The sequence below is a fragment of the Bos mutus genome, chromosome 15, assembly GCF_027580195.1.
Source record: "Bos mutus isolate GX-2022 chromosome 15, NWIPB_WYAK_1.1, whole genome shotgun sequence".
NCBI classification, from domain to species: domain Eukaryota; kingdom Metazoa; phylum Chordata; class Mammalia; order Artiodactyla; family Bovidae; genus Bos; species Bos mutus.
Genome location: NC_091631.1, coordinates 8,717,678 through 8,745,597, shown reverse-complemented (window position 1 = coordinate 8,745,597; position 27,920 = coordinate 8,717,678). Strand labels below are relative to the sequence as shown.

Here is a 27,920-nt window from a genome sequence, read left to right as displayed (position 1 = left end):
TTCCCTCCTCCAAGCTAGCCAGGCACACTTCAGTTCAGTCTCTCAGTCTTTGCGACCCCATGGACTTCATTCAGCACGCCAGGCTTCCCTGTCCAACACCAACTCCCGGAGCTTACTCAAACTCACGTCCATCGAGTCAGTGATGCCATCCAACCATCTCATCCTCTATCGTCCCCTTCTCCTCCCGCCTTCAATCTTTGCCAGCATCAGGGTCTTTTTCCAGGCACAAGCCTTCAAAAAAAAAAAACAACGACAAGCTTCTTTAATCGTCCTTGCGGCTTTTTGCACCTCCCGGAGCTAGAGGGCGACCAAAGCCCAAACGGCGCGTTGGCCGGTAACTAAGGCCGCTCCCGACGCGCACGTCCTTACGTAGACGTTGAGGGAGGAGCTGCCCTGTGCGCGGTGACTGGCGGCGGCACTGGCGGCAGCTGGAGGCGGAGTAGTGCGGGTCGCAGGCTTGGAGAACTTCGGAGGCGGCGGGGGCGCCGGCGACGACGACGACGACGAGGACAGCAGGAGCGGGCCCCGGGCTTGTCGTTCACCATGCCGACCGTGGAGGAGCTTTACCGCAACTACGGCATCTTAGCCGATGCCACGGAGCAAGTGGGCCAAGTGAGTAACCCAGCGGCCTGCGGGCCGGCGTTCCGCGGCCTCGAAAGCGCTCCCCGGGCCCGGCGGGGGCTGCTGCTTCGCCCGCCCGCGAGCTTCTGGCCGCCCGGGCTGTTTTCGTCGGGGTGGGCCCCTGCCGGGAGTGCAGATCCGGGCTTCACCAGCCAGAGTGCGGTCCCCGCGTCCCAGGCTCCTCTGCCTCCCGTGGTCAGCCTTTTCTCACCGTTTCCTAATTCAGCTTTTTCAGCACCCCACCCCATCCCCAGTTCAGTCTCTTCCCTGATCCTTGTCCTCCAGGGTCCTTTGAAGTCCTTCTCCTTTTCGGTGGCGCTCAATCCCTTGGACGATTAAATTGTGAGTTCAGAAACGCCTTTCTCGAGGCAAAAATCTGCAGTTAATTTAGGAAGAGCTCTTGGGAGACAGAAGTTTGTGAAATTCCGAAGGGGCCGTTACGTCTAGACTTTAATGAGGGCTTATGATTTCGTTATTTAGCCTATTCGATGAGCGCCTGCCAGGAACCAGGTTCTGCCGCCGGGCCCTGGAAGTACGAGAAAGACAGACCCGTGCTCTCCCAGGACGCGTCTTTAGTGAGGGAGAGCAGTGATAAATAAGAAAGTTAGATGCTTCCCTCCCGCCCCACCCACCACACACACACACACTCACACACCCCGTGAAAAGTGTGAAGAAAATATAACAGGGCCGTGCGCGGGGGTAAGGGGGTGGTGTGCAGCTTTAAATAGAGTTGTCTGGCAAGAGTTCCCTAAAGTGTTTGCCCAGACACAACTTCAGCAGTGCTGAATCGGCCCTCCGAGCCGCTGCTTCTTTGTGAGCCTTCAAGTGCTAGAGTCCATTGAACTTGAGGAGTTGATAAAGTGGTGGTGTGTTTTCTTGGTAAAAGAACCAGTCTCCCGACATAATCTCCATCACTGTTAGAAATCCCATGCTGTATCTTTTCAGGGCTTAAAACGTCATTTGATTCTCCTGCTTACCCATCCCAAAGCAGTAGGAAGTGGGAGATCCTAAAGACTGATAACATTAGCAAAGCTGTGGCTGTACATCTCCCATCCTTTTTTTCTGAACATGTGTAATTCAGTTCAGTTCAGATGCTCTGTCGTGTCTGACTCTTTGCAACCCATGGACTGCAGTACGCCATGCTTCCCTGTCCATCACCAACTCTCAGAGCCTACTCAAACTCATGTCCATCCAGTCGATGATGCCGTCCAGCCATCTCATCCTCTGTCATCCCTTTCTCCTCCCGCCTTCAATCTTTCCCAGCATCAGGGTCTTTTCCAGTGAGTCAGTTCTTCACATCAGGTGGCCAGAGTATTGGAACTTCAACTTCAGCATCAGTCCTTCCAATGAATATTCAGGACTGATTTCCTTTAGGATTGACTGGTTAGATCACCTTGCAGTCCGAGAGACTCTCAAGGGTCTTCTCCAATACCACAGTTCAAAAGCATCAGTTCTTCTGCACTTAGCTTTCTTTATGGTCCAACTCTCACATCCATACATGACTACTGGAAAAACCATAGCTTTGACTAGACGGACCTTTGTTGGCTAAGTAATGTCTCTGCTTTTTAATATGCTGTCTAGGTTGGTCGTAGCTTTTCTTCCAAGGAGCAAGCGTCTTTTAATTTCATGGCTGCAGTCACCATCTGCAGTGATTTTTGAGCCCAAGAAAATAAACTGTCATTGTTTCCCCATCTGTTTGCCATGAAGTGATGGGACCAAATGCCGTGATCTTAGTTTTTTGGATGTTGAGTGTTAAGCCAGCTTTTTCACTCTCCTCTTTCACTTTCATCAAGGGGCTCTTTAGTTCCTCTTCGCTTTCCGCCATAAGGGTGATGTCCTCTGCGTATCTGAGGTTTCTGATATTTCTCCTGGCAATCTTGATTTCAGCTTTTGCTTCATCCATCCCAGCATTTCACATGATATACTCTGCATATAGGTTAAATCATCAGAGTGACAATATACAGCCTTGACATACTCCTTTCCCAATTTGGAACCAGTCCATTGTTCCGTGTGCGGTTCTGACTGTTGCTTCCTGACCTGTCTCTCAGGAGGCAGGTAAGGTGGTCTGGTATTCCCGTATCTTTAAGAGAAAGAGTAAAGAGATGTATAATTCAGGTTGAATCGTTGTGAGCTGAACAAAAAACTTAATTTGGGACCATATTTAGCTTAATCTAGAATTGTGAATATACCAGTTTCAAGTATCAGATGATTTTTCTTTCCTACACATTTCCACTTCAGTAGAGAATTTTGATGTCGTCGATGAGAAATACTTACTGATAGTCTGTTGTGGATGTTTATAGGATGTGTGTGTTGAGTCATCTGTGAAGGAAACATTTTCTGCCCATTGAGGCAGGGTGGAGAAAACTTACATGGTCACTCAATTTGAGCTTTTGTTGTCCTTGTTCCTCAAGGGAACTAGTAAGTGAAGATGTTCTTGTTCGTTATGACTGAGTTAGGGAAGAGTGTAGCAAATTGTTCAGCCTAAAATTGACTTCATTGCAGAGGGGATGGGGGACAAAAGATAGAACAGTGATTCCCAAGTCAGTTGTATACTCGCTCTCCCAAAGAGGTGATTCAGGACTCTTCCAGAGAACCCAGTGCTGTCCCGTACCCCAACCCTTATTTTTTGCTGGACAGTCACCTACTTAGAGTACGTTAGAGAAAACAAGCCAAACTGGAGTTTTCCTATTCTATGAATTTGAGAGTTGTTCAGATTTTCCTCTTATGTCATCTTTAGTTATAAATCTACCAGCTTAGGTTGAGAGTTCTTCCTCAAGAGGTCAGTAATGTTTCTCAGAAGAAATCTGCTTTTAATTTAGGAAGAGTGCTTAGGAGACAGAAGTTTGTGAAAAACAGGAGGGCTGCCTTTCGTGCAGATTTGAATGAGGACCCGCGTTTCATTTATTCAGTATCTTTTTTGAGTGCCTATCATGTACCAAACACCGTTGTTGATTTAGTCACTAAGTCACATCCAATTCTTTGTGACCCCGTGGACTGTAGCCCACCAGGCTCCTCTGTCCGAAGGATTTCTCAGGGAAGAATACTGGAGTCAGTTGCCATTTCCTTCTCCAGAGGAGCTTCCTGACCCGTGAATGGAACCCACGTCTCCTGCTTGGCAGGTGATTCTTTACTGCTGAGCCACCTGGGAAGCCCAGCAGCCACTCTGCTGGACAGTAAGGTTTTAGCATAGTGCTTTTAAGTGATGGGACCATCAGTGCCTTCGTGACACTGTAATGTCAAGTGTCAAACAACTAAATAAGATAAAAGACCTCTGTGTAGTAAGGTGTCATGATTTGCTGAGCCTCAGACAGTAAATTCTGGTAGAACTGAAGCTGGCCTAAACCGTAATGCCAACTAATTCTGCTCTGTTGTGTAATAATGCTTCCCTTTTAGAGAAAATTCCTAAAACTGCTCACTAAAGAGAAGTGTATTGGGCTTCAAGATACTGCTTATAAATTTTAATTGAAAGCAACAGCCAACTTAACAGAAGGGACACCATTCATGATTTTTTAAGGAGAGGAAAAAGTATTTACATTCTTAATGTACCTAAGCCAGATTTTCATGTTACCTTAGAAGATTTACAGTAGAGAGTTTGAATTTTCTGGCAGGCACCTCTCTGGACTTCCTGGTGGCTCAGACGGTAGAGAATCCATCTGCAATGCAGGAGACCTGGGTTCAATCCTTGGGTCTGGAAGATCCTCTGGAGAAGGGAATGGCAACCCACTCCAGTGTTCCTGCCTGGAAAATTCCATGAACAGAGTATGCGGTCGCAAAAAGTCTGACACGACTGAGCAACTAACACACACTTCTCTGGACACTTTTGAAACCATGTTTGAGTTTCTTAGTCTAGAACTTCCTTCTAACTGTATTTTGATTTTCACCCTTTTTCAAAGAGGTGAATTCCACAGTTGCTCAGGGAGCTGCCACTGAGGGGACTGCCCAGGGTTAAATTCTTTTATTTTTTTTGTTTCTCTCCTTGCCTTGTCCCATGCCCTTCAGTAGAACATTTGAAGAAATACAGTCAAGGAAGGAACAGGTACATATTTACCACATAACCCTTGTTTTCAGGAGTCTCTTGAATGAAGAAGGGAACTTTATACAGATACTCAGACATATTTAAACCGTGAACATGTATGTTCTAAGAAGCAAACTGCAGGTCATAAATTCTAAGTGAAGCATTATTTAATACCTCAAAACTTGCAGTCCTTCTGTCGTCTCTCCTCTTGTAACCTCCTTACTCGGCCCCCTTTCTCGCGCTCTGCCTCTGCCACTCCTTAGGCAGGTCTCCTTCCTCTGCTGTGTTCCTTAGCCCTCTCAGCCCTTTTCCTGGTTCCCAACAGGCCATAAAAGCACATGCTGTGGCCCATCATTAGATTTTGTCTTAACTTTTTATGAGTACTTAATTTTAAGATGTAAATATTTAATTTTATGTTATGTAGTCAAGAAAAACCAAAAAAAAAAGAAGAAAAACTTAAAGAAAAACCAAACACCTATTAAGGGATTTTGGCAGTTAGACTGTGGTAAGATCTGACCAATATAACACCTAAACTCTGATTTCTCTTGTGTTCTCTTACACAGGAGTGTATTGGCTCTAAGGGTAGAAGAGTATAAACTTTACCGACTTAATGTTTCATGAAATAGCATTCTTTTGGTACTTTTTTCTGGCATGCTTAAGCTAAAATCAAAGACCAACCAAGTTCATAATCCCTCAAAAATATGTAGAAGTGTTAACAGTTTAACACACAAACTAAGTTTAATTGAGTCTAAGGAAGGAAGGAATACAGCTTAGTTCATCCATCTTCTTTTTATGTCATACTTGAGAAATTTGTTGTAACTGCATCCTTTCTTCTCTAAAGTAATAGCTTTACTTTGCACATCACTGGCTACTTATTAGTTGTGATTTCACTTTTTCTTTTATAATTTATCTACTAAATGCGAATCAAATTGTAACTTTTTTACTTGAAAATATCTTAATTTCTTTTGCATTTGCTCTTTTTATTAGATATTAAAATCACAGATATAGTTTTAGAAATGTATTAAAAATGTTTACAATTAAAGCCTTTTATTAGGATGATAAATCATTTATCTAGCTAAAATATACAACTGTTGGAAAAGGAAAGTGCACAGTGCTGTGTAGTATGTGAAACATTTTATTGTGTTTACACACCTACCTGTTAATGAATCACTGTGATCACTGAAAATATCACTTACATCTTGTGTCTTCTTTGAAAACCAGAAGTAGTAACTACTTGAGGGAGATTTCTATTCAAAAGTCTTGTCCGTATACTGCAGTTGAAAAGCAGATAATTTAAAAAGCTGGCAAAGAGAATATAATTTTATTTTGCATTTCATAAAGGATAATTAAAGTCTGTTAATAATGTCTGTGAAATTATTTGATAAAACTGATGACTATTAATGGTAGTTTAACGATGTTAAAATGTCTTAACTTTCCAAAGGTCTTATGTTTAGGATAATACATTCCAATTTATATGCTTGTGTGAAGCCTGTATTTAGGACTCAAATTGCCTTTGACAACCCTGGATCTGGCAAACTTTTCTTTCTCTCCTCTTTTGTTAATTAAGATCTCAGAATACTAATTTGAAAGATTCCAATTAAAGAAGCTTGGTATTAGACACAGATCGTGACTTAAAAACCCATCAGAACTATGTTTGGGTCCTGGATCTGCTACTTAACCTTCTGTGTGGTTCTGGACAAATTATTTCACTTTTCTGAGCCTTGGTGGTTTTCTCATCTGAAAAATAGGGATAGTAGTAACACCTAACTCACAGGATTACTGTGAGGCATTCCACACAATACACAAGGCATTCCACAGCCTCTTGTAGGCTTTCAGCAGATGTTGCTGGTGATCCCTTTTTGTTCTATTCCAGATTTTTTTTCCTTGGTAGGGGGATGGGTTGTTTCAAGCAGGAATTCTTCATTTACTTTTAGACAGTGAATTTTAGACAATTCAAAGGTCTTTCTAAGTAAAGCTTGAAAGTGAAGTTAAAGGAAATTGGACTGATAACTCTGCAAAAAGTAAGGATGTCAGATGGCTCCAGACTTTGATTTTATGACATCTACTGAGGGCTTCCCTGGTGGGAAGCTTTTACTTTCAAACAGTAAAGAATCCGACTGCAATGCAGGAGACCTGGGTTGGCTCCCTGGGTCAGGAAGATCCCCTGGAGAAGGGAATAGCAGCCCACTCCAGTATTCTTGCCTGGGAAATCCCATAGACAGAGGAGTCTGGCAGTCCATGCAGTGTCAAAGAGTCAGACATGACTGAGCACCTAACACTTTAACTTTCACACTGAGCGACTAACGTTTTCACTTTTCATAAGCTATGGAGCAAGCTACAGGAGTGTTAAGTGGCAGCGAAGTCAGCCATGATTTTTTTTGAACCTTTGCACTAAAAAGTGGGTAATATACTTTTGAAGTAATAATTCCTGAAGGCTGATTTTGTGTCTGCATTTCATGAGGAAGCTATCCTTATTCACAGAAATTTCTGTTATTCAGGGGTTGGTATTAATGTTTAAGATAGGAGGAGTTGTCATTAATCTAGTAAATATGCATATATTAAAATCTGTGCCATTCAAAGATCTAATTGTGACCATAGCCTTTTGATACATAAAACACTTTATTTCTGATTATTTTTTAAAAAATAGTGTCCTTAATTGAGATTCCAATGAACCTAAATATCTTTGCATCCTGCCTTTTTTTTTCTCTTGAGTCTGTAATATACTGGATGTTCTTTAGTCATCCACTTAACTTATCTAAAGCATTTAGAGGATTGCCTTTTACAGAGTAAATACAATGCTGTGTACATATTTGGTTTAGTAGTATGTTTAAGGTTTTCCAGTAATTAAAAGTTTTCTGTAGTCACGATATGTATTGCTTTGTTTCCCAACTTGATCCATTAATAAAAGGGCTAGTTTGGAGGCAGGTGTGTAGTGGGGACTGGGAATTTGTTGACTCTTCATATATTGTGAGTATCTGAGGGCAAGCACTTCTGAAATTTTTTTTTAAAGGAAACAAACGAACTTTGAATGTATTATTTTAATGAAAAGTTAAATATGTGACATTGGGCATGCAGAACAAATTACCATTTTTATATTCTAAAACATGAGGCAAAATAAAGCTTCCTAACTTTCCTCTTATTGCTTAATTTCAGGAATATATTCTACCTTGTGCAATGTGCTCATTGAAAATAGATCAGTATATCTAAACGTAACACAATTATTTGAGAATTGTGTTTCTTCAGTCTGTTCAGTTGCTCAGTCATGTCAGACTCTTTGCAACCCATGGACTGCAGCACGCCATGCTTCCCTGTCCATCACTAACTCCCAGAGCTTACTCAGACTCATATCCATCCAGTTGGTGATGCCATCCAACTGTCTCATCCTCTCTCGTCCCCTTCTCTTCCTGCCTTCAGGCTTTCCCAGCATCAGGGTCTTTTCCAGTGAGTCAGTTCTTCACATCAGGTGGCCAAAGTATTGGAGCTTCAGCTTCAGTATCAGTCCTTCCAATGAATATTCAGGACTGATTTCCTTTAGGCTGGACTGGTTCCATCGCCTTGCAGTCCAAGAGACTCTCAAGGGTCTTCTCCAACACCACAGTTCAAAAGCATCAGTTCTTCTGCACTTAGCTTTCTTTATGGTCCAACTCTCACATCCATACATGACTACTGGAAAAACCATAGCTTTGACTAGACGGACCTTTGTTGGCAAAGTAGATGTCTCTGTTTTTTAAATATGCCATCTAGGTTGGTCATAGCTTTTCTTCCAAGGAGCAAGCGTCTTTTAATTTCATGGCTGCAGTCACCATCTGCAGTGATTTTGGAGCCCCAAAAATATGAACTCTGTCACTGTTTCCATTGTTTCCCCATCTATTTGGCATGAAGTGATGGGACCAAATGCCATGATCTTAGTTTTTTGAATGTTGAGTGTTATGCCAGCTTTTTCACTCTACTCTTTCACTTTCATCAAGAGGCTCTTTAGTTCCTCTTCACTTTCTGCCATAAGGGTGGTGTCATCTGCCTATCTGAGTTTATTGATATTTCTCCTGGCAATCTTGATTCCCGCTTGTGCTTCATCCAGCCCAGCATTTCACATAATGTACCCTGCATAAAAGTTAAATAAACAGGGTAACAGTATACAGCATTGACGTACTCCTTTCCCAATTTGGAGCCAGTCTGTTGTTCCATGTCCAGTTCTAACTGTTGCTTCCTGACCTGCATACAGATTTCTCAGGAGGCAGGTAAGGTGGTCTGGTATTCCCATCTCTGAAAGAATTTACCACAGTTTGTTGCAATCCACACAGTCAAAGGCTTTAGTGTAGTCAGTGAAGCAGAGGTAGATGTTTTTCTGGAATTGTCTTGCATTTTCTATGATCCAACAGATGTCAGCAATTTGATCTCTGGTTCTTCTGCCTTTTCTAAATCCAGCTTGAACATCTGGAATTTCTCGGTTCACATACTATTGAAGCCTAGCTTGGAGAATTTCGAGCATTACTTTGCTAGCGTGTGAGATGAGTACAGTTGTGTTTATTCTGTTTATTACAAAATTTTAAAGCATGATACAGTCACAAGACTAAGAACAGTTAATCACTAAATGAAGAAGTGTTAGTACATAACAAACCTTTTTTTTTCCCCACATAAAATTAGATTCATTCTTCTCTCTTTCCCAAATGACAAAGAATAATGTGAAGGGCAGGGAACAGATAGTAGGAAGGTAGGTGTTAAATTTAAGCAGTAAAACTCCCTAAGTAAGCCCTATTTCTTAGCCTGTGTGAAATTTTACTAACTTAAAGCAAACTCAAAGAAATTTGTTTAACTTGCCATTCTTCAAAATTGTATTTCTTTTCTGCTTTATTCTTTTGTTTCAGCATAAAGATGCTTATCAAGTGATATTGGATGGTGTCAAAGGTGGTACCAAGGAAAAAAGATTAGCAGCTCAGTTTATTCCAAAATTCTTTAAGCATTTTCCAGAATTGGCCGATTCTGCTATCAATGCACAGTTGGACCTCTGTGAAGACGAAGACGTATCGGTACGTTTATGGCTGATGCTCCGACAGGCTTTCAGTGTCGCTTTTGCCGCTTTCAGACATCCTCTCTGTGTGGCTAATGTACCTGAAGCACCAGGCATACTAGCGCGTGATAAAATCCTGCCGCCAGGTCTGGTCTGCTGGGGCAGCATCCCAGGGCTTCAGTCTGCATGTGAGGAAACGTGTCAGCTCTTTCTCCACCTTTCAGTTGTGAAAAATGCATGCAAAATACTTCGTTTTGCTTATTTATTATCCACTGTTGAAAACAGCTGTGGCTCACATCTTTTTCGTAGATTGTTAGGCAAAGTGCACGTGAAATCAGACTAGCTTTAGCTTGTAGTCGATTTATGCTTTCTTGGATATTTAAAATAATAACAGCATTGCAGCATAAAATATAGTTTCAACACCCCTAAATAGTTTTCATAGCAGAAAAATAATTGAACTGTGAAATAATTATATGTTATTACTGGAATAAAAAGGAGTAGTTTTTCCTTGGAACAGAATTAAGCATTAGCATTTCTGGCTGCTGATACAAGTTCCTAAGAATTTTCGACTATTAGCCCCTGGCTTTTCAAATGAAAGTAGTGAATCATCAACATTTTGTGCAAAATTTGAATTTTTATATTAAACTAAATAAACCAAGATCCTGTATTTGGAATTATGTACACAGAATATATCCACAAATTTGCATACTGAACATCCTAAAGTAAGTCGTTACTAGCTATGACCTTGGCCACTGCAGCCATTCTTGAGGGATACGGTATGGTGTGCCCACAGGTAGGTAGTAAAAACCCAACAATTGTATATAGTCAACATATAGACTGTTTATAATCTCAAGTCTGTCTACTTGAGTCAGATAATTGTATTTAATGTCCCTTTCCACTGCATTTTGTTTCATATTCTGTGAAGCTTGAATATTAAAGTGGAATAAATTATCTCTAAAACTGAAAATCTCATGTTGTATAGTTTTGTGGCGCATATGCCGGTTATTACAGTTTCTCTCGTACTTTTTGTCCTCTTTAAAGGTCGAGGTTGTTGTTTTTATTCATGATAGTATTTGGTTAATTTTTTATTTGAAATTATATTCAGATTCGACGGCAAGCAATTAAAGAGCTGCCTCAGTTTGCCACTGGAGAAAATCTCCCCCGAGTGGCAGATATACTAACCCAACTTTTGCAAACAGGTAAGGAATTTTATTATTACCCTTTTATCTAAATGTAACTTCTCTGAAATAATGATTCTTTTTTTTTTTTCCTGAAGATTTGCCTTTGATAGAAATTTAAATTCTTTTTTCATACAGTTAGTTTGAAGCTTAATGACTTATGACTGTCTGATTTCTAGTTTTGTTTTGAATTCTGGTTGTGAAGGTATAATGACTGGATGCTTTGGGGGATTTTGATGCATCGTGATCTGTCACCCCCAGCTTCCTGTAGTTTCTTAACTGTACCATCTTACAATCTTAGCATCAGCGCTTGCCGGGTACACGGATCAGGGTCTCTACCCTTCCAGGAAAGCTGTGTTTTCTTGGTACCTGAGATAAATGCTTAGTTTACGTCTCCTCTCAGTGTAATCTGTGACAGACTGTGTTGAGTCTTAAGTTTGAAAAGGAAGCAGATTATACACTGTACCTCTTTCTCTCTATCCAGATGACTCTGCAGAATTTAACTTAGTGAACAACGCCCTCTTAAGTATATTTAAGATGGATGCAAAAGGTAAGGCCACTTCTTGTTCTGAATTGTGTTTGATGTCCTAACAAATTGGGGAATTTGGCATTTCTCATTAAGGGTAAAGTCTGGGATTCACCCAGACATCTGTTTCATAAAAATTCTAAGTGTTCTCAGGGGACAAAAAAGCAGCTTAGCTCAAGCTGTTGAGTCAAGATGACTCAGAAAACCAGAAGAAATAATTTTAAAAACAGACCAAACTTTTCCCTTAGAAATATGTTGGAAAAACTCTGTTTCCCACTTGAAAAAATTCATCCAGAAATCCCTGGGCTTATTTACTATTAATAATGATAAAAAAGGAATGTCATGCTCAAGCTGATTCTGAGTCCATGAACAAAGTATATGATCACTCTTATGGTTGAGACTGTAGAAATTTTAGACTGGTTTAACCAGTATCAGTGATATTCATGATGTATATTAATTCACTTGAAAAGAAATGCTGTAATTCAAATTAACTTGAAGGATGTCATTCCTATATAGAATTGACTTCCGGATGCAACTATTTTGTTTTGCAGGGACTTTAGGTGGCTTGTTCAGCCAAATACTTCAAGGAGAGGACATTGTTAGAGAACGAGCAATTAAATTCCTTTCTACAAAACTTAAGACTTTACCAGATGAAGTCTTAACAAAGGAAGTAGAGGAACTTATACTAACTGAATCCAAAAAGGTAAGCTTCCGTTATCTTTTAGTGAACTTCTCTAATGCACAGGAACATAGTTGATTTTAGCACTGTTCATCAGTGCTATACGTAGCTTGTTTATAAGAGCATATGTCCCATAAGAACCATTGTAGAACTTCAGGATTTTCTTCTGTTGTATTTTGCACTTTGGTCACTTTAATGGGAAGTGGAGAAGACAAAAGGAGAAGGGGGCAGTAGAGGATGAGATGGTTGGATGGCATCACCAATCAATGGACATGAACCTGGGCAAACTCCAGGAGATGGTAAGGGACACAGGGGCCTGGCATGCTGCAGTCCATGGGGTTGCAAAGAGTCAGACATGACTTAGTGACTGAACAACAACAGCAGCACTTGTAATGATGAATCACGGTGTTAAAGGGGTTCAGTTCAGTTGCTCAGTCCTGTCCGACTCTTTGCGACCCCATGAATCGCAGCACGCCAGGCCTCCCTGTCCCTCACCAACTCCCGGAGTTCACTCAGACTCACGTCCATCGTGTCAGTGATGCCATCCAGCCATCTCATCCTCTGTCGTCCCCTTCTCCTCCTGCCCCCAACCCCTCCCAGCATCAGAGTCTTTTCCAGTGAGTCAACTCTTCACATGAGGTGGCCAAAGATTAAAGGGTTTGATCACATATAAATCCTTTGTGGTATTATCCTCAAAATCTATGCATTCATCAGGTCTCTGAATGAATCATTTCCTTCAGGAAATTTTACTTATTTCCCACCTGTCTCCCTAATTTTAGGATATTCAGCCATAGGATTCTGAATCATTTCAAAATGGAAATGAAATCACCTTGAAATGACCTGTTGTTTTATACTGTCCCATGACAGTATAAACTCAGGAGACCATGCTTATTTGTCTGTGCACCCAGCACTAGCAGAGTTACAGTTGCTAAGATTTGAAAGGTGTGCCACAATTAACTTTTCGTTCAAACAGCACCAAAGTTTGGGAATAGTTTATTTTTATGTATTTAGGAAAATTCAGTGTTGTCTCTAATGGCACCACTCACTTGCTTATTGGCAAGATTTCTTCAATGAGAGAGAAAGGAGCTGCATATTTCACTTTTGTGTCTGGTGGGATGTGTCATGATTGCTTGCTCCTTTGGTCAGTGGACAGAAAGGTTGAGACCCGCTGACACAGAGGACTGAAAACTTGCATGGTCTCCTGTTTGGTTTGTGCTTCCCTGGTGGCTCAGCTGATAAAGAATCCACCTGCAATGCAGGAGACCTGGGTTCGATCCCTGGGTTGGGAAGATGCCCTGGAGAAAGGAAAGGGTACCCACTCCAGTATTCTGGCCTGGAGAATCCCACACTGTAAAGAGTTGGACACAACTGAGAGACTTTCACTTTCACTTTTCCTGTTTTGTGTGTAATTACCATGTTAATGTGAATGAGGCTGCTTTTAAGTATAAGGAACTGAATCTGATTTAACAGTTTATTGCCAGATTTTCATGGTTTTTTTTTCCCGCTGTCAGCCCCTGAAGAGCCTTTTTAGGTATTTTAGATTTAGAGAGTACCCTCAGCCGCTCTCCCTGAAATTTTAACACCACAGATATACTGGAGATCTGTTTATGTACTATGTGTGCATCTGTGCTTTAGACATAAAAAAAGAGTGAAATTTCCCGAGAACCAAGTGTTGTCCCCTTGGAAACAATATAGTGCACCATTGAGAGTGCATGGCTTATTCTGAAGCTAAGTCGACTGAAGCTTGAAGTTGTTCTGTCTTCAGTGTTTCAGAGATCCGAGCAGCAAACCGACTTCTGCACAACGAATTTGCTGTGCAGTTTCAATATTGTTCTTTCTTTTCCATTCAAGTGATAAAGATACTAATAACTATTCTGAATGGTCTCTTTCCAGGTGCTAGAAGATGTGACCGGTGAAGAATTCGTCCTGTTCATGAAGATACTGTCTGGGTTAAAAAGCTTACAGACAGTGAGTGGAAGGCAGCAACTGGTAGAGTTGGTGGCTGAGCAGGCTGACCTGGAACAGACCTTCAACCCCTCAGACCCTGACTGTGTGGACAGGCTTTTACAGTGCACTCGGCAGGCGGTACCCCTCTTCTCTGTGAGCTCTTTGTTCTCTATAGCTAGTATTTTGATTATGCTATTGGCTTGTAATTGTGTAGATATACACTTGACCGTTCTCCTCAAAGCTCTGCGTAAAAGTATTAACACAGTGGAGCAGTCATTTGTTTTATGCAGGCCTAGGAGAAGAGCCCAAAGCAGCAAGAAGTTTCTTTAAAGTCTTGCCTAGAGACTTTTGAAAAGTCTTAAGAATTTTAAGTCCCATGCTCCAGGTTACTTTGCAACTAAGTATATGCTGTCTCTTGAGGTTATTTATGAGATGCTCTGGGATATGCTCTCCCATTGTATTTTAGCTGTAGTACTTGATGCTTTGATACTGAGCATTTGTTGATTGACATTCGACTATTACATTTGAGAGAATATGTATTTATTTTTTTGACAACAAAAAAATAATGTATTTATTTTTTTATTTATCAGTATTCTTTGGATTTTTACAGAAAAATGTTCATTCCACAAGGTTTGTGACTTATTTCTGTGAGCAAGTTCTCCCTAACCTCAGTTCCTTGACTACCCCAGTGGAAGGTCTTGATATACAGTTGGAGGTAAGAGAAAATTTCTGGCTTTAGCACTGAAAAGGCATTGCCATATTTCAACCTAAATGTAAACCACTAACTTGATCTGATTGCTAAGAGATTTAAGGCCTGGTGGTGGCTAGCTAATAACCTGTCCCAGGATTAATTACATGGAAATGCTTTATGGATTCATTGAGAGTTTGCTGCAGTGGGAAAACAATGCCTGTAGTTTTCATTATAGTCATTCTCTACCTTTGTAACCTTAATGCTTTTAAATACATTGTTCAGTCATGACAGTTCCTATCTCTGTAACTGATAGAGCCAGGTTTAAATAGATTCACACAAAATGTCGTTTATCCCTTCTCCAATAGAATTGACTACCCTCTCTCCCTTCTGTATCAATTGTAATGTACGTACACATTTTTTCGGAGCATATAAAAATACTTTACTGCTTTCTCCCCGATTTAACCTTATTCCTCTCGGAATCTCCAAAATCTAATGTAGAGCCTGATTCTGAAAAGCACCTGATAATGTTTGTTTAGTTGAACTAAAATATGGAAATATGCCATTTCCTCATAGGTCCTTAGGAGAGAGGAGAGTCTCACTGTGCAATTAAACTGTGGTTTGCTTCACATGTCCTGGGTGTGACTTACCAGACTGGGATTGAGTAAAGCAGAGATGAACCTCAGGAACAGTGGCAGTTACTGATACTTTGATAGTATGCAGAGACTGAGTTTGATAGCACAGGAGGCCCAGCCTAAATATTAGCAGTAAATATTGCTGGTCGTCTCTTCCTTGTGTGTTATTGTCCTATAGCAGAGAGTGTCGTGTGTGTTCCTTTCCTTACTTATTCCCACAGGCATATTGAGAGCCATGAGATCAGGGTTTCAGGGTCTGCACTGCCACTCATATATCGTGACTTTGCCAGGTTACATTCTCTCTCCGACCTTCAGTTTCCTCAAAGTAAAATAGAGCTGCATCTTTTTTTTTTCCAGTTCAAACATTATGTTCTGTAAAAGCCTATTTGAAAAATAAGCAATCTTAAATAGTTACCTAGAATATTATCTTACAACCCTTGCTCATTCAAAGAAAAGAATGCTAATAACAGTAAATTGTGTGTTTTAGGTATTAAAACTCTTGGCCGAAATGAGTTCATTTTGTGGTGACATGGAAAAACTAGAAACAAATTTAAGGAAACTATTTGATAAGTTATTGGTAAGAATTTTTTTCTTTCCTTATGGCATAGTAGTATAGTATTTACAGATTATGCAGAGCCGGATTTTGAAGTGATTTAGGTAATAATCCTAATGAGTATTCTTAGCTGCTCAGGCCACAAAATTGTCTACTTTTTTTTTTTTTAAATCTGTTTTAGTCTTTTGCATTTCTTCTGTTGTTGATGCTTTAGACAAAATATAATACAAGGTTTATATAGTAAGTTTTTCTACTATTTCTTCATCAGAATATTCTGTTTTCTCCAGAGCACCATCGCCGTTACTGCCCAGGGCCAAATAGCTTTAACGACCTAGAAGTGAAGTCATTATGTCATAATTGGTTTTTATTTTGTGGCTTACAGTTTAGGTGTCATATCCAAAAAATCGTTATTACCATGACCCAGGTCGAGGAGCTTTATTCCTATGTTTTCTTCTAGGAATTTCATGAGAGACATATGTCTTATACTCTTTCTTTTTTTCTCTTACATACTTTGCTCAGTATAATGATCTCTAGGTCTGCCCCTGTCGCTACAAATGGCACTGTCTCACCCATTTTCATGGCTGAGTGTACTGCGGTGTGTGTGTGTGCACATGGATGCTCCACACCCTGTTTACCTGTCGATGGACATTAGGTTGCTTCCATATCTTGGCTATTGTAAATAGTGCTATGAACATTGGGGTGCATGTATCTTTCTGAATTAGTTTTCTCTGGATATTTGCCCAGGAGTAGAATTGCTGGATCATACTATAACTCTTTTTTCAGTTTTTTAAGAAACTTTTTAAGAATACTGTTTTAGGAGCATCAGCTTTTGTTGCCAAACCTAGATTGAATCCTGACTCTTCAGCTTGTTTTTTACCTAAGTTCTCAGAACTTCAGTCCCTTCATCTGCCTAGTGCTGGGTTGGCTACTCTTGTCGTCAGTAGCAGCAACAGCTATACTATAGGTTAATATGGAATGTTGACCGGTTGGGTCATTGATCCAAAATGTAAAAGGGATATCTTATGTAAATTTCTTATCTTGGTAGTTTTTAATGTTTCGTGTCTTAAAAGTGTGTCCTATAATTACTTGAGTATATGTTTTATAATTAGAGTGTCTAGAGCAGATCTCCTCTATCTCTTGTATTTTCATCTCTTAGGAGTACATGCCTCTCCCTCCAGAAGAAGCAGAAAACGGGGAGAATGCTGGTAATGAGGAACCCAAGCTGCAGTTCAGTTATGTGGAATGCTTGTTGTACAGCTTTCACCAGTTGGGCCGAAAACTTCCAGATTTCTTAACAGCTAAGCTGAATGCAGAAAAGCTCAAAGATTTCAAAATCAGGTGATATATGATTGCAGTGCCCCAGTCCTTGATAAAGGTGAAAGCTATCTTGAGGCTGCCTTGGTTTCGTTTTCATTTTGCAAGAGCTTTTTCCCCACCCTTTCTTACTACAATGCAAAAGAATGCAAGATCCACAAAACAGGAATGTATGCAAAGATGCAACTGTGGTGGCATGACAAATGCTTGGCAGAGGATGGCCTTTTACAGAAATGCCCTCTGGCTCTCCTCACTTGCTTTAGGATAGATACTGGGCTGGTTCTCTGACCTAACACCTCAAATTGTCCTCAGCTGTTCTTTATAGATAACAGCACCTGCCTTACAGAGTTGTGAGAATCAAATTGTCCTCAACTGTTAAATTTATAGATACTAATTTATAGATGCATCTACCTCGGAGAAGGCAGTGGCACCTCACTCTGGTACTCTTGCTTGGAAAATCCCATGGATGGAGGAGCCTGGAAGGCTGCAGTCCATGGGGTCGCTGAGGGTCGGACATGACTGAGCGACTTCACTTTCTCTCTTCACTTTCATGCACTGGAGAAGGAAATGGCAACCCACTGCAGTGTTCTTGCCTGGAGAATCCCAGGGACGGGGCATCCTGGTGGGCTGCCGTCTATGGGGTTGCACAGAGTCAGACATGACAGAAGTGACTCAGCAGCAGCAGCAGCAGCATCTACCTTATAGAGAATTAAATGACAGTAATGAAAAACTTTAAGCACAGTGCCTGGCATATACTGGGTATTTGGTAAACTATAGCTGCTCTTAATCGGAGAAGGCAATGGCAACCCACTCCAGTGTTCTTGCCTGAAGAATCCCAGGGATGGGGGAGCCTGGTGGGCTGCCATCTATGGGGTCACACAGAGTCGGACATGACTGAAGCGACTTAGCAGCTACAGCTGCTCTTAATATCTTACAGGGTTTTTATTAGGTTATAGTGTGGCTGGAGGAGCAGCACTGGAGAAATCAATTTGTGTCTCAGGAAGATACTTTGTATTAAATCATTGTTAACAAATTCTCATCTTAAGCTACTGTATCATCTGTGATTGTCCTCTATGCTTTGGTAAGGCAGAGGTTTATTACTTGCTGAAACATTTGACCAGAAGCAAACATCTTAGGAAATTACTCTGAAAGTGACAAAAAACCAGCGATGCCACATTGTTAAGCAGAATTCCTAGAAGGCGGCAGGCTGGAGTTACGGTAGCACTTTTCCACACATACTACCTGGAAACAAATTTGAAAAAAAGATTACTCGACATCCTTTGCAAAATTTTGTTTTATTTTTAAACTGGACCCTAAGGTGCAAATGGGTCAAACACCGTCCCTTGTTAGCAGATAAACACAGATTAAGTGACTTGTGTCTGTCACTTGAGCTTCACTTGACTAGTGGAAGAGAAGACCAGGCCACCTGATTGTAACCCATGGTCTGGTTGTTTCTAACTTAGGTTAACCTTGCAGGTTAATGTAACAAGTTTCCTTAACCCAGTTCTAGAAGTGTTTCCATTGCCAGTGGATTTCTTTCAATTTTTGACAAAAACTACTTTTATTTTACTTATTTGTGTATCTCTTATGATCATACATTGATAATTAAAAGGAAGTCCCCCTCAAAGTTTACTCTTTATTGGTAAAGGCTGTAGTTTTCTTCGAATTTAAAACAGTTGCAGTGATGATTTGTTCATTAATAAACACTTCTTCATTTAGGCTGCAGTACTTTGCACGGGGCCTGCAGGTTTACATCAGACAACTCCGCTTGGCTCTCCAAGGCAAAACAGGCGAGGCCTTAAAAACAGATGAGGTGAGAATACTGGCTTATATCTCGTTAGGAAATTTTTATAATAGCCACCATTCATTACAAATTCAGACTGAATTCATATATTGAAGTGTACCATTCAACTTTATTTGAACCAATGATTTTAAGTCTAAAGGTTGAAGATACAGTATTAGAAGACTGCATATTTAGGTATATGCTATCTAGGAAACTTCTACCATTGTTGAAATGTCTTGAATGTTTCCAGTGTTTGTGAACAGTGTTTGTTACCAAACTTTGATACATACTGATCTTTCACTGGGGTCTCATTAGCAGCACATTTTGTTTAAATATTTGTTTAGCGATTGTGACATTTTAGAATTTTACCTTTTTGAAACCCAAACATTAGTTTACATTAAAATTAAAAGTATTAAACTACTAATTCTGTACCAAACTATATCTTGTGTTTATGTTGGGATCTTTGGTTTTCCCTGATCTCATCTATTTTGATCAATCTTCATCCTACTTCATCCTAGTCCTAATGAAATATTTTAAGTTTCATTGTGTCTTTCTGTAACATACACTAATTTCTTTTAAAACAACTGATGGGTGCCAGTGACCTGTCGCTTACTTGTTTTTCAAGTGAACTGCAGTTAACAGTTTAATGTTCTAACCTGTTGAGGGAAGATAAAGATTATTTCCTGTCTTTGCCATCGCTACATTTATTAATAGTCGAGAAATAGGAATAAGCACTATCTGTAGATATAAGCCAATGAATTTCCTAACTGTAGAAATGATTCTGAAAAAGAAGTGGAATTGAAGTTTTATATGGGAAAGAAATATATCATAAAAGTTACTGGCATTTTAATTTAATGTTGTTTCCCTTTTACAGAACAAGATTAAAGTCGTTGCATTGAAAATAACAAATAATATTAATGTTTTAATCAAGGTAAGTCTTCCTTTCTTACTCAGCCATCCCAACTAGCTAGAAAGTTAGTGCAGGGGATATGTCTGTAACGGTCTAGTGAAGGAGAAATGCCATTACGTTGCATACATTTGGCCTTTTAAAGCTTTATGCCTTTTATAATACCAAGTGACATTTTTGTAGCTATTATAATTCGTTTTATTTATTTAAATGGTATTGCAGAAGATACTGTAAACAAAGGGAGGCATGCACAATTCTGACGAACAGCATTGGAGCAGATACATTAGACTCAGAAATTTCACTGACTTAAGCTCTTGTGGTTTTAACGCTATTGGTTCCTTTTGAATGACCAATAAAACCCTGCTTCACTTACACTAAGAATGGACAGTCTTATGTGGTGCATGACATGCTGTCCCATGCTGTCTTCTGTTAATTTGTCTATGTAATAAATTGAGAGTGTTCTACACTGTAGGCTAAGGTGTACCTTACCATTAAGCCATACATACGCTTCAGTTCCGTTCACCCTCCTCAAGTATCTGTTAGCCTAAACAAAAACTAATAACCTGAAAGAACAAAAGAGGAATCACAACAAAGAACCCATCGTTTGATATCATAGGTTAACGGTACTGTCACAAGTTAACAGTATTGTAGCCAGGTAGGAGAAAGAAATATTTGTTACACTTACAGCACAAAGCCTGACAGTAACAAAATCAGGGCCAGTGGTATGTCTTAAAAGTAGTCTGGTAAAAAGCCCATGGAATACTTACTTTTTATCAGAAGAGAAAGGGAACTTTTCAGAGAAAACAGTGAGATATTAAGGGATGAATTATCAGTGCCAAGAGGAAAAGGGAAAGGGCATTTAAGAGGGAAGAAAACTGACTCACACCTCAAAGAAAATTTTTATAATAGGCTCCATTTATTTCGAATCTTAAATATAAATCATAGTTTGAAATGGTGAATTAATACATTAAAATGTGAGATTTTACTTTATTTGAACTGATACCACAAATCAAAGTTGAAGATAATGTTTAGAATACTTTAAACAAATACTGTGAAAGAAACTCAGTTTACTTTTATCAGATGTTACCTATAGATAAAAATTAGGGTAAAATGATAAATATAAATTCATCAGTTTTGAGGGTATAATGAGGATTAGATTATTTCACTTCTGAATTATTTCAGTATTTAAATTTAGCAAATATTTGCATTACCATATTGATAATTTAGTATTTAAATAACGTGGGTTTTTTCATTATTGGTAATATATAGATATTTGAGGGGGAGAAAAACATGATTACCCAGACCATTAATTTTGTTCTAGTATTGAACCACTTAAAAATCTGCAATAGCAAATGCAGATTGCACCATTATATTTTCCTTAAAGCACATTAGTGACTGCATCTGTGCAAAAGAAACCACTTGGAGATTTGATTGAAGTTGATAAAGATTGATATTTTGTCCTGTAACCTGAAATGACATTTGAAAAAAGTTAGCTGCAGTTTCTTAAATGTGCACAAAATAACATTAATTAGGTAATATATGTCATTTGTAAACAAAATTGTCCTTGTTTACTTTCCTCTTGCAGTTTTTTCCCTAGGTTATTGTTTTAGTCATTAGCACAAAAGCAAATGGGATGAATTACTTTCCTTTCCTAAGATTACAGATGTGTCTTCCTGTTTCCTATCCTTACTACCACTTTCCACACCACCAGATATGTTAGAAATCTCTTCCTTTTGTTTCTTCAGGATCTCTTCCATATTCCTCCTTCTTATAAGAGCACAGTAACATTATCCTGGAAGCCTGTACAGAAGGTTGAACTTGGGTAAGAAACATTTAAAAGGGATTAAAGTGTTCTAATATTTGATTTATAAATATGAAAAGTCTGAATTCAGATTATTGCATTTCCTGTACAAAATGGTACATTATTAAATGATTCTTAATAAGATGTTAAAATATAGCTATTAGAAGCATGACTTAAATAGAAAATCTAACCTGGTATTTATAAAATAAACTGGCGGAATACAACTCTGGAATTTTCAAACCATTGTATTGCTGTGGCATAAGACTTTTCTGATAAGTTCTATGAAATGAGTCACTTGTGTATAATCTGTGAAGATACATATTTCAGATTGTTTTGAAGCCTTGTAAATGCCCTTCTGACAATGTCTCCATAACTTTAGCAGAGTTAATTTGATGACATCAGATGTTATTTCCTTTTTTCTGACATGACTGTCATCTTTAGGATGTCTTTTGTAACTAATAAATATATTGCTAGCTTCTGATATAAAAGACTTTTTTTTCATTGCTGCTCTTCCTACCATTATAGGCAAAAGAGAGCCACTGAAGATACAACTTCAGGTTCACCTCCCAAGAAATCTTCAGCAGGACCAAAAAGGGATGCCAGGCAGATTTATAATCCTCCTAGTGGGAAATATAGCAGCAATTTGAGCAACTTTAATTATGGTGAGCGTTTCCGTTTGGGTACAAGAAATATGAGAGATTAGGCAGAAACTGTGTTGTGCTTGATTTTAAGTATAATTGAAGAGTATCATAGCTCTTTCAGGGTACTTTTTTTGCATTAGCTTGGGGAACTTGAACTGCTGGGAAAACACCTTATCCTATTCCTTTCTAACTCACCCTTGTGGGTTCACTGGGCTGAGCATGTAACACCAAGAACCTGAAAATTGTATTCAGAGATGCCAATAGGAAAAAAAAAAAGGAAGGAAGATGACATGAACCATCCATTCCTGATTTTCCCTGTTTTAGCTTCAAAGCAAGAAATGTTGTCCATTCTCCCTCAGGGACAGATAGAGTCCCTGGCAGATGTGGTATTAATGATTCTTCTTGGACCTCGTCAGCCTACTGCTTGCCCTCCCGTTTTCTGTACTACTTCAGAAGGAGGAGTCCTGGGAGGTAGAGTCAGACGGTGAAGCACCGTCTAGCAAAGATGTGTCCTCTTGCAGTCTCCTCCACTGCCCAGAGTGCAGTCCTCCTGTCGACTTCTCACCAGTCCAGTCTCTCCCAGGGCTGTTGAATCAGAAGTGGTTTGTCTCATTGGCTTATAAAGAAGAATGAACATAAATATCACTGACTCAGATCCTTAATCTTGCTTAAGAAGACAAAGTTTAATATCCAGAACCAAGCATACTTGTGATTGGTCTTGGTTACCAATCAGAATTAATTCTACAGTAATTATTCCCCAAAAAAGTACATTCTGAAGCATATACTCCCTGTAATTGTTTCCAGGATGAGATCATTTGACATTAAGTAAATGCCTGCTATGAAGAAGGCAGTGGCACCCCACTCCAGTATTCTTCTCTGGGGAATCCCACGGATGGAGGAGCCTGGTAGGCTGCAGTCCATGGGGTCGAGAACAGTTGGACACGACTGAGCGACTTCACTTTCTCTTTTCACTTTCATGCATTGGAGAAGGAAACGGCAAACCACTCCAGTGTTCTTGGCTGGAGAATCCCAGGGACGGGGGAGCCTGTTGGGCTGCCATCTATGGGGTCGCACAGAGTCAGACACGACTGACGCGACTTAGCAGCAGCAGCAGCAAATGCCTTCTTAAAATAGCAAAATTCCTCCAATATCCAAGTAAAAAGATTATGAAAAGGCAATTTCAGATTGTGAAATGAACCCTTAAACTCCAATCAGACTCTCTGAGGCAACTTTAGTGTAGAAAAGATCACTGAACTCTTACTTACATAATAATAGGCAAACATGCCTCTCTTGGCTTCTTGTCTTATCTGAAAAATAGGGATAGCAGAGAGCTTAAAAACTTCAAAAAATATTAATGATAGCATTTTGTAAATGGAAAAGATTCTGTTACTCCATTGCACTAAATATTGTCTGTCCTCTGTCACTTGTATGACTTAATGTGGTATTTATCAAAACCTTTCTTAACATCAGCTGTTCTCTCAGATACCATCTTCATTTGATTTAGATGAATGTAATCAACTATGGAAATATATAGAGAATTGTATTTATTTTCACTTAGGCATGTCAGTTACTCTGAATTTCCATGAGTATTCTGCACTGTGACATTCACTGCCTGCCTTAGAATCAGATGATGTAATGCATGTGGAAAAGAGATTTGAAAAATGCAAAGCCTTAGGTTGTATGTGATTTTTTTAATTATCAATATGGGTGGGGCAGAGGGGAGCAGTTTTACCGAAGACAAAAATCAGGGAATTTCCTGGTCATCCTGTGGTTAGAACTTCGACCTCACACTGAGGGTCTGGGGTTCAATCCCTGGTCAGGGAAATAAGATCCCATAAGCCACACAGCAAGGCCAAGGAAAAAATCCAGGAGTCACTTACAGCTTCAGTTGTTCCTTAGTCAGCAAAGTAACAGAACAACAAACACGCCTGTTAACTGCCTTTTGTGTCTGGTGTTCCTGTACTTTAATACTCCTACAGGAGCAACCTTGTAATCGGAGTGCTTGTCATAAATTGAGTTACAAAGCAAACTAAACTCTGATTGTTCTTATTGGAAAGTAGGAACCAAATTTCTGCTAGTATTTTTATTTGGGGGAGTTGAGATGTATCAGGTTATAAGTATTCTCACAGAAACAATTTGAAGAGTTTTCTTGGATTTCTTTCACCCATTCAGCAGAAAACAGTTCTCAGTATTACAGATGAAAATTAGTTGACCTTTCTACCTCAAATTTTTCTACCTTTTTAATGTCCTTTCCTTAGGGAACTGACAGTGGGTCAGGAGGAAAGAGAAACAGTGTTGGGTTTTTTTTCCTGCGATGTCAGTGTTGCGCCAGGACAGAGGGAGAAAAATGTTTTGTGTTGAGTCTTTAATACTTAGACTTTATTACCCATATTTAATCATTGAAATTCTACTTTTCTATGTCAGCCAAACTCAATTTTATTATATTACTGTCTTACTACAGTGACCAAGCCTTCTGCAAAGAAAATAGATTGTGCCAGTGTCATGGGCCTAAACTAGTTCTATGCAGAGAAGGAGCCAGAATTTGTAATTTGTCTTTGAGTCCATGTAGGCATAGACTTTTTTCCTTATCAAAGTCTTTCACTTTACTAACCATTGTCTCTATTATTTTCTTTATCAAAAGGTGTTTGTTCCCATAATGTAGTCCAGCTTCCTGGTGCATTTTCAATCAAAGTATTTGCACATACCCATGTTTAGTTCTCCTTCCTGTGGAACAGAGTTCCCTGGTAACCCACAAGTACTAATTCTATATTTTGTGACTTGTGTCCTTCAACTTTTACCTTTTTTGAATATTAAAATAATTTTTTAAAGTATAATTTTAACTAGTAGCTGTATTAGTTTAAGCTTGAAACCATTAAAAAGATCATTAAAGTGATTTTTTGAATATGATAGGTCATGATGGTTTCATTTAAATAGTTGGCATACCAATCAATTTAGAAAAATGTATCATGACGTGAGAGGTGACTTTGAATCAGATTCCATTCTGTTGACAGGTAAATATTGGTTAAGCTGGGGAAAGGTCTAGTTAGTTTTCTAACTCAGTTTCTGGAGAGAAAAAGCATCACCCAAAAACAGTAACATAATTCTAGCCATAATGGCAAAAAATGGATTGCAGTACTGACTGGATAGGAATTTTTCAAGCCTCCAACATTATGGATCAAAAATGGCAACAGCAGGTTCTTTTTATTGCTCCTAACAAGATTCCTGCAGTGAGGAAGTTTGAAGGTTCCAATGAGGAGACTGGGTCTCTGGAATTAGAAGTTTGAGACTCCTACTCATTTGTGTATGATGAAAGGTCCAGCCTTGCTGATAAGGTCAATCAGTTTTCTTCACTGGAAAGACTCCTCTGGACCTGTGAAACAGACTGACAAGTAAATCAAGGACTCATTCTACCATATGATCCAAGTGACTTGATTTTTCAGCAAGAGATATGCTTAATTTACATCACTAACCCAAACACTGTAACATATACATAACAACCTTTTTGGCAGCACTCTGAGCAGCTCATACGTAGCTGACAAAGCAGTGAGAAAAGCTGTCAGAAATTGTAACGTTATTTTTCAATGTGGTGACCCAAACAGATTACCTTTTCATTGCATTTGAAAGGTACATTTTTCACTCTAGCCTAACTTTTCAGAATTGATCAGTGGTAGTTTAAGATATTTTACATATATGATGCTAACTTTTGAAGGCCTGTAGCTTTAATCCATATTAAATATAGACACGTTTATAGTTTCATTAGTTATCTTTGTGATAGGCACCACAATAAAGAACTACATGTAGTTATCATTAACATTGTCACCTTGAAATATCTTTAATGGGGTACATTTAATTGAGTATATACTATGAATGTATTTGGTACCTTGAGATAATGCGCTTTGGCATATATGATGCCCTGGTTTTATGTAGAGATTTGAACTTGTAGATGTGCTCGCAGAATACCATACTGTTTTTATAGAGCCTACTGCTACATTCAGAGCTTCCAGCTACATTTCTTCTGTGTGTGCTGTCCCGTGAAGTCCTGAACAAGACCTAAACCCTTGTTCGCTTTTTCGTAGAGCAGAGAGGAGCCTTCAGGGGAAGTAGAGGTGGCCGAGGTTGGGGAGCACGAGGAAATCGTAGTCGGGGAAGACTCTACTGAATGAGAAGTCACATTCTTCAGCATTGTCATGAGCTTATATACTTAATTCTACTACTCATTGGATTGCCGGGGGTGTCCCTTTAAAAAGACTGCTGCCTTCAGCTAAAAACTTACTGTTCTTTATACCTTTGTATGTATGATCTACTTTTGTAACAAACCATGGTTGTGTCCAAGGTAAAAACCACAGCGATATTTTTGGATGCTTTGTCTGCAATCTTTACTTGTTTTTGCAATATCGTCATTATTCAGACTTCACATTGTGAATCTTTTAAACATCTTGATAATTTGTTATTGAGAGCTATTCAGATCTAAACTGTAATAAAATTCAGTCCATTTCTGATAACTGGTAAAGATCATCAGTGCTGAAAGGTTCCTGACTTTCCTGTCCCCTCTGTCTCCCCCACGCCAACATATGGAGAAGAGTAATGGTCAGACTTAACATTTATTTTCATGGTTATTTAATAAAGCTGCTAGGCAATGGTACAGTATTCCTGCGTGTCAGAAAAACAAAAATACTTAATCAACTTTCTTAAAATGTAGAAATGACTTGACATTTTTAGGAAGAAGTAAGTTGCTTTGCACTGCTTACTTAACTCTTCTCCATATGTTGTGATATAAACTTTTGAATATGGGATCTTACTATTTGCCTAGAAATGTGTATGTATAATATACATACATACATGAGCATATATCTGTGTGTGTGTGTGTATATATATATATGCATGCTGTGAAACTTGACTATACAACATAAGTCTTTTTTTTTTTTTTAATTCCAGGAACGGGTAGTCTTTGACACGGTGATTATCCTCTTGAGGCTGAATTCATTATTCACTTGTTATTTAGGTTTTCCTCCCAGTAGTGAGGGCTTTTGAGTCAGTTGCACTTACATGATTATTGTTATTTAAAACTAAAAATAAACAAAGGCTGCATTTTCAAAGATAAAGTTGAGATCCCTGTTGGAGAAATACAGCCCAAATACTGAGTCTGATGTACATACAGGTTTCTGCAGGATGAAATAGAGTACTTTAGAATTTGGGGATTTGATAAGCAGGGCAGCCCAGGAAGAGTGACTTGGGAATGTAATACACCAGTAAGTAAGGGGTGCTCTCGCAGTTTGCTTTTGCCACTTTCAAGATCTTAACTTCTCAGGTTATTAATCAAAATTATTGTATAAGGTAGTCAATAGAATCTAGGTTAAAACAACAGATGGGGGGTTTGTGGAGTGTTTAATTGTCATGGGCATTTTTAGTAGCATAGGCCCTTTGCTCTGCATTTGAATGTTTCATATATTTTTGTTCCACAGTTAATCTTCCCTCCCCAGGTTTGTTATTCAACTCTAATGCCTGAATGACATTTTTTAGTAGTTTGACCTATTTTTTGAGGAATAGTTTGTGATTCCAATGCAGGTGTCTTCATTACTGTTACCTCTATATTGGGGGAATAGACAAAAAAAAAAAAAAAACAA

General features: G+C 39.2%; 1 protein-coding gene across 2 annotated transcripts; it reads left to right on the top strand.

Annotated features, from left to right (window-relative positions):
- Positions 1-391: 391 nt before the first annotated feature.
- API5 (apoptosis inhibitor 5) lies at positions 392-27,920 on the top strand. Of its 2 annotated transcripts, none has more exons than XM_005905931.3 (14): positions 392-612; positions 9,502-9,663; positions 10,750-10,843; positions 11,307-11,372; positions 11,900-12,051; positions 13,921-14,127; positions 14,585-14,689; positions 15,785-15,874; positions 17,007-17,188; positions 18,884-18,977; positions 19,822-19,878; positions 21,600-21,676; positions 22,181-22,317; positions 26,373-27,920. In XM_005905931.3, exons 1-14 carry the CDS (start codon positions 544-546, stop codon positions 26,453-26,455), a joined length of 1,575 nt encoding a protein of 524 aa, XP_005905993.2. In that variant the 5' UTR covers positions 392-543; the 3' UTR covers positions 26,456-27,920. The 2 variants fall into 2 exon arrangements, with proteins under 2 accessions (XP_005905993.2, XP_070239635.1); XM_070383534.1 differs by having other exon boundaries at positions 393-612; positions 26,378-27,920.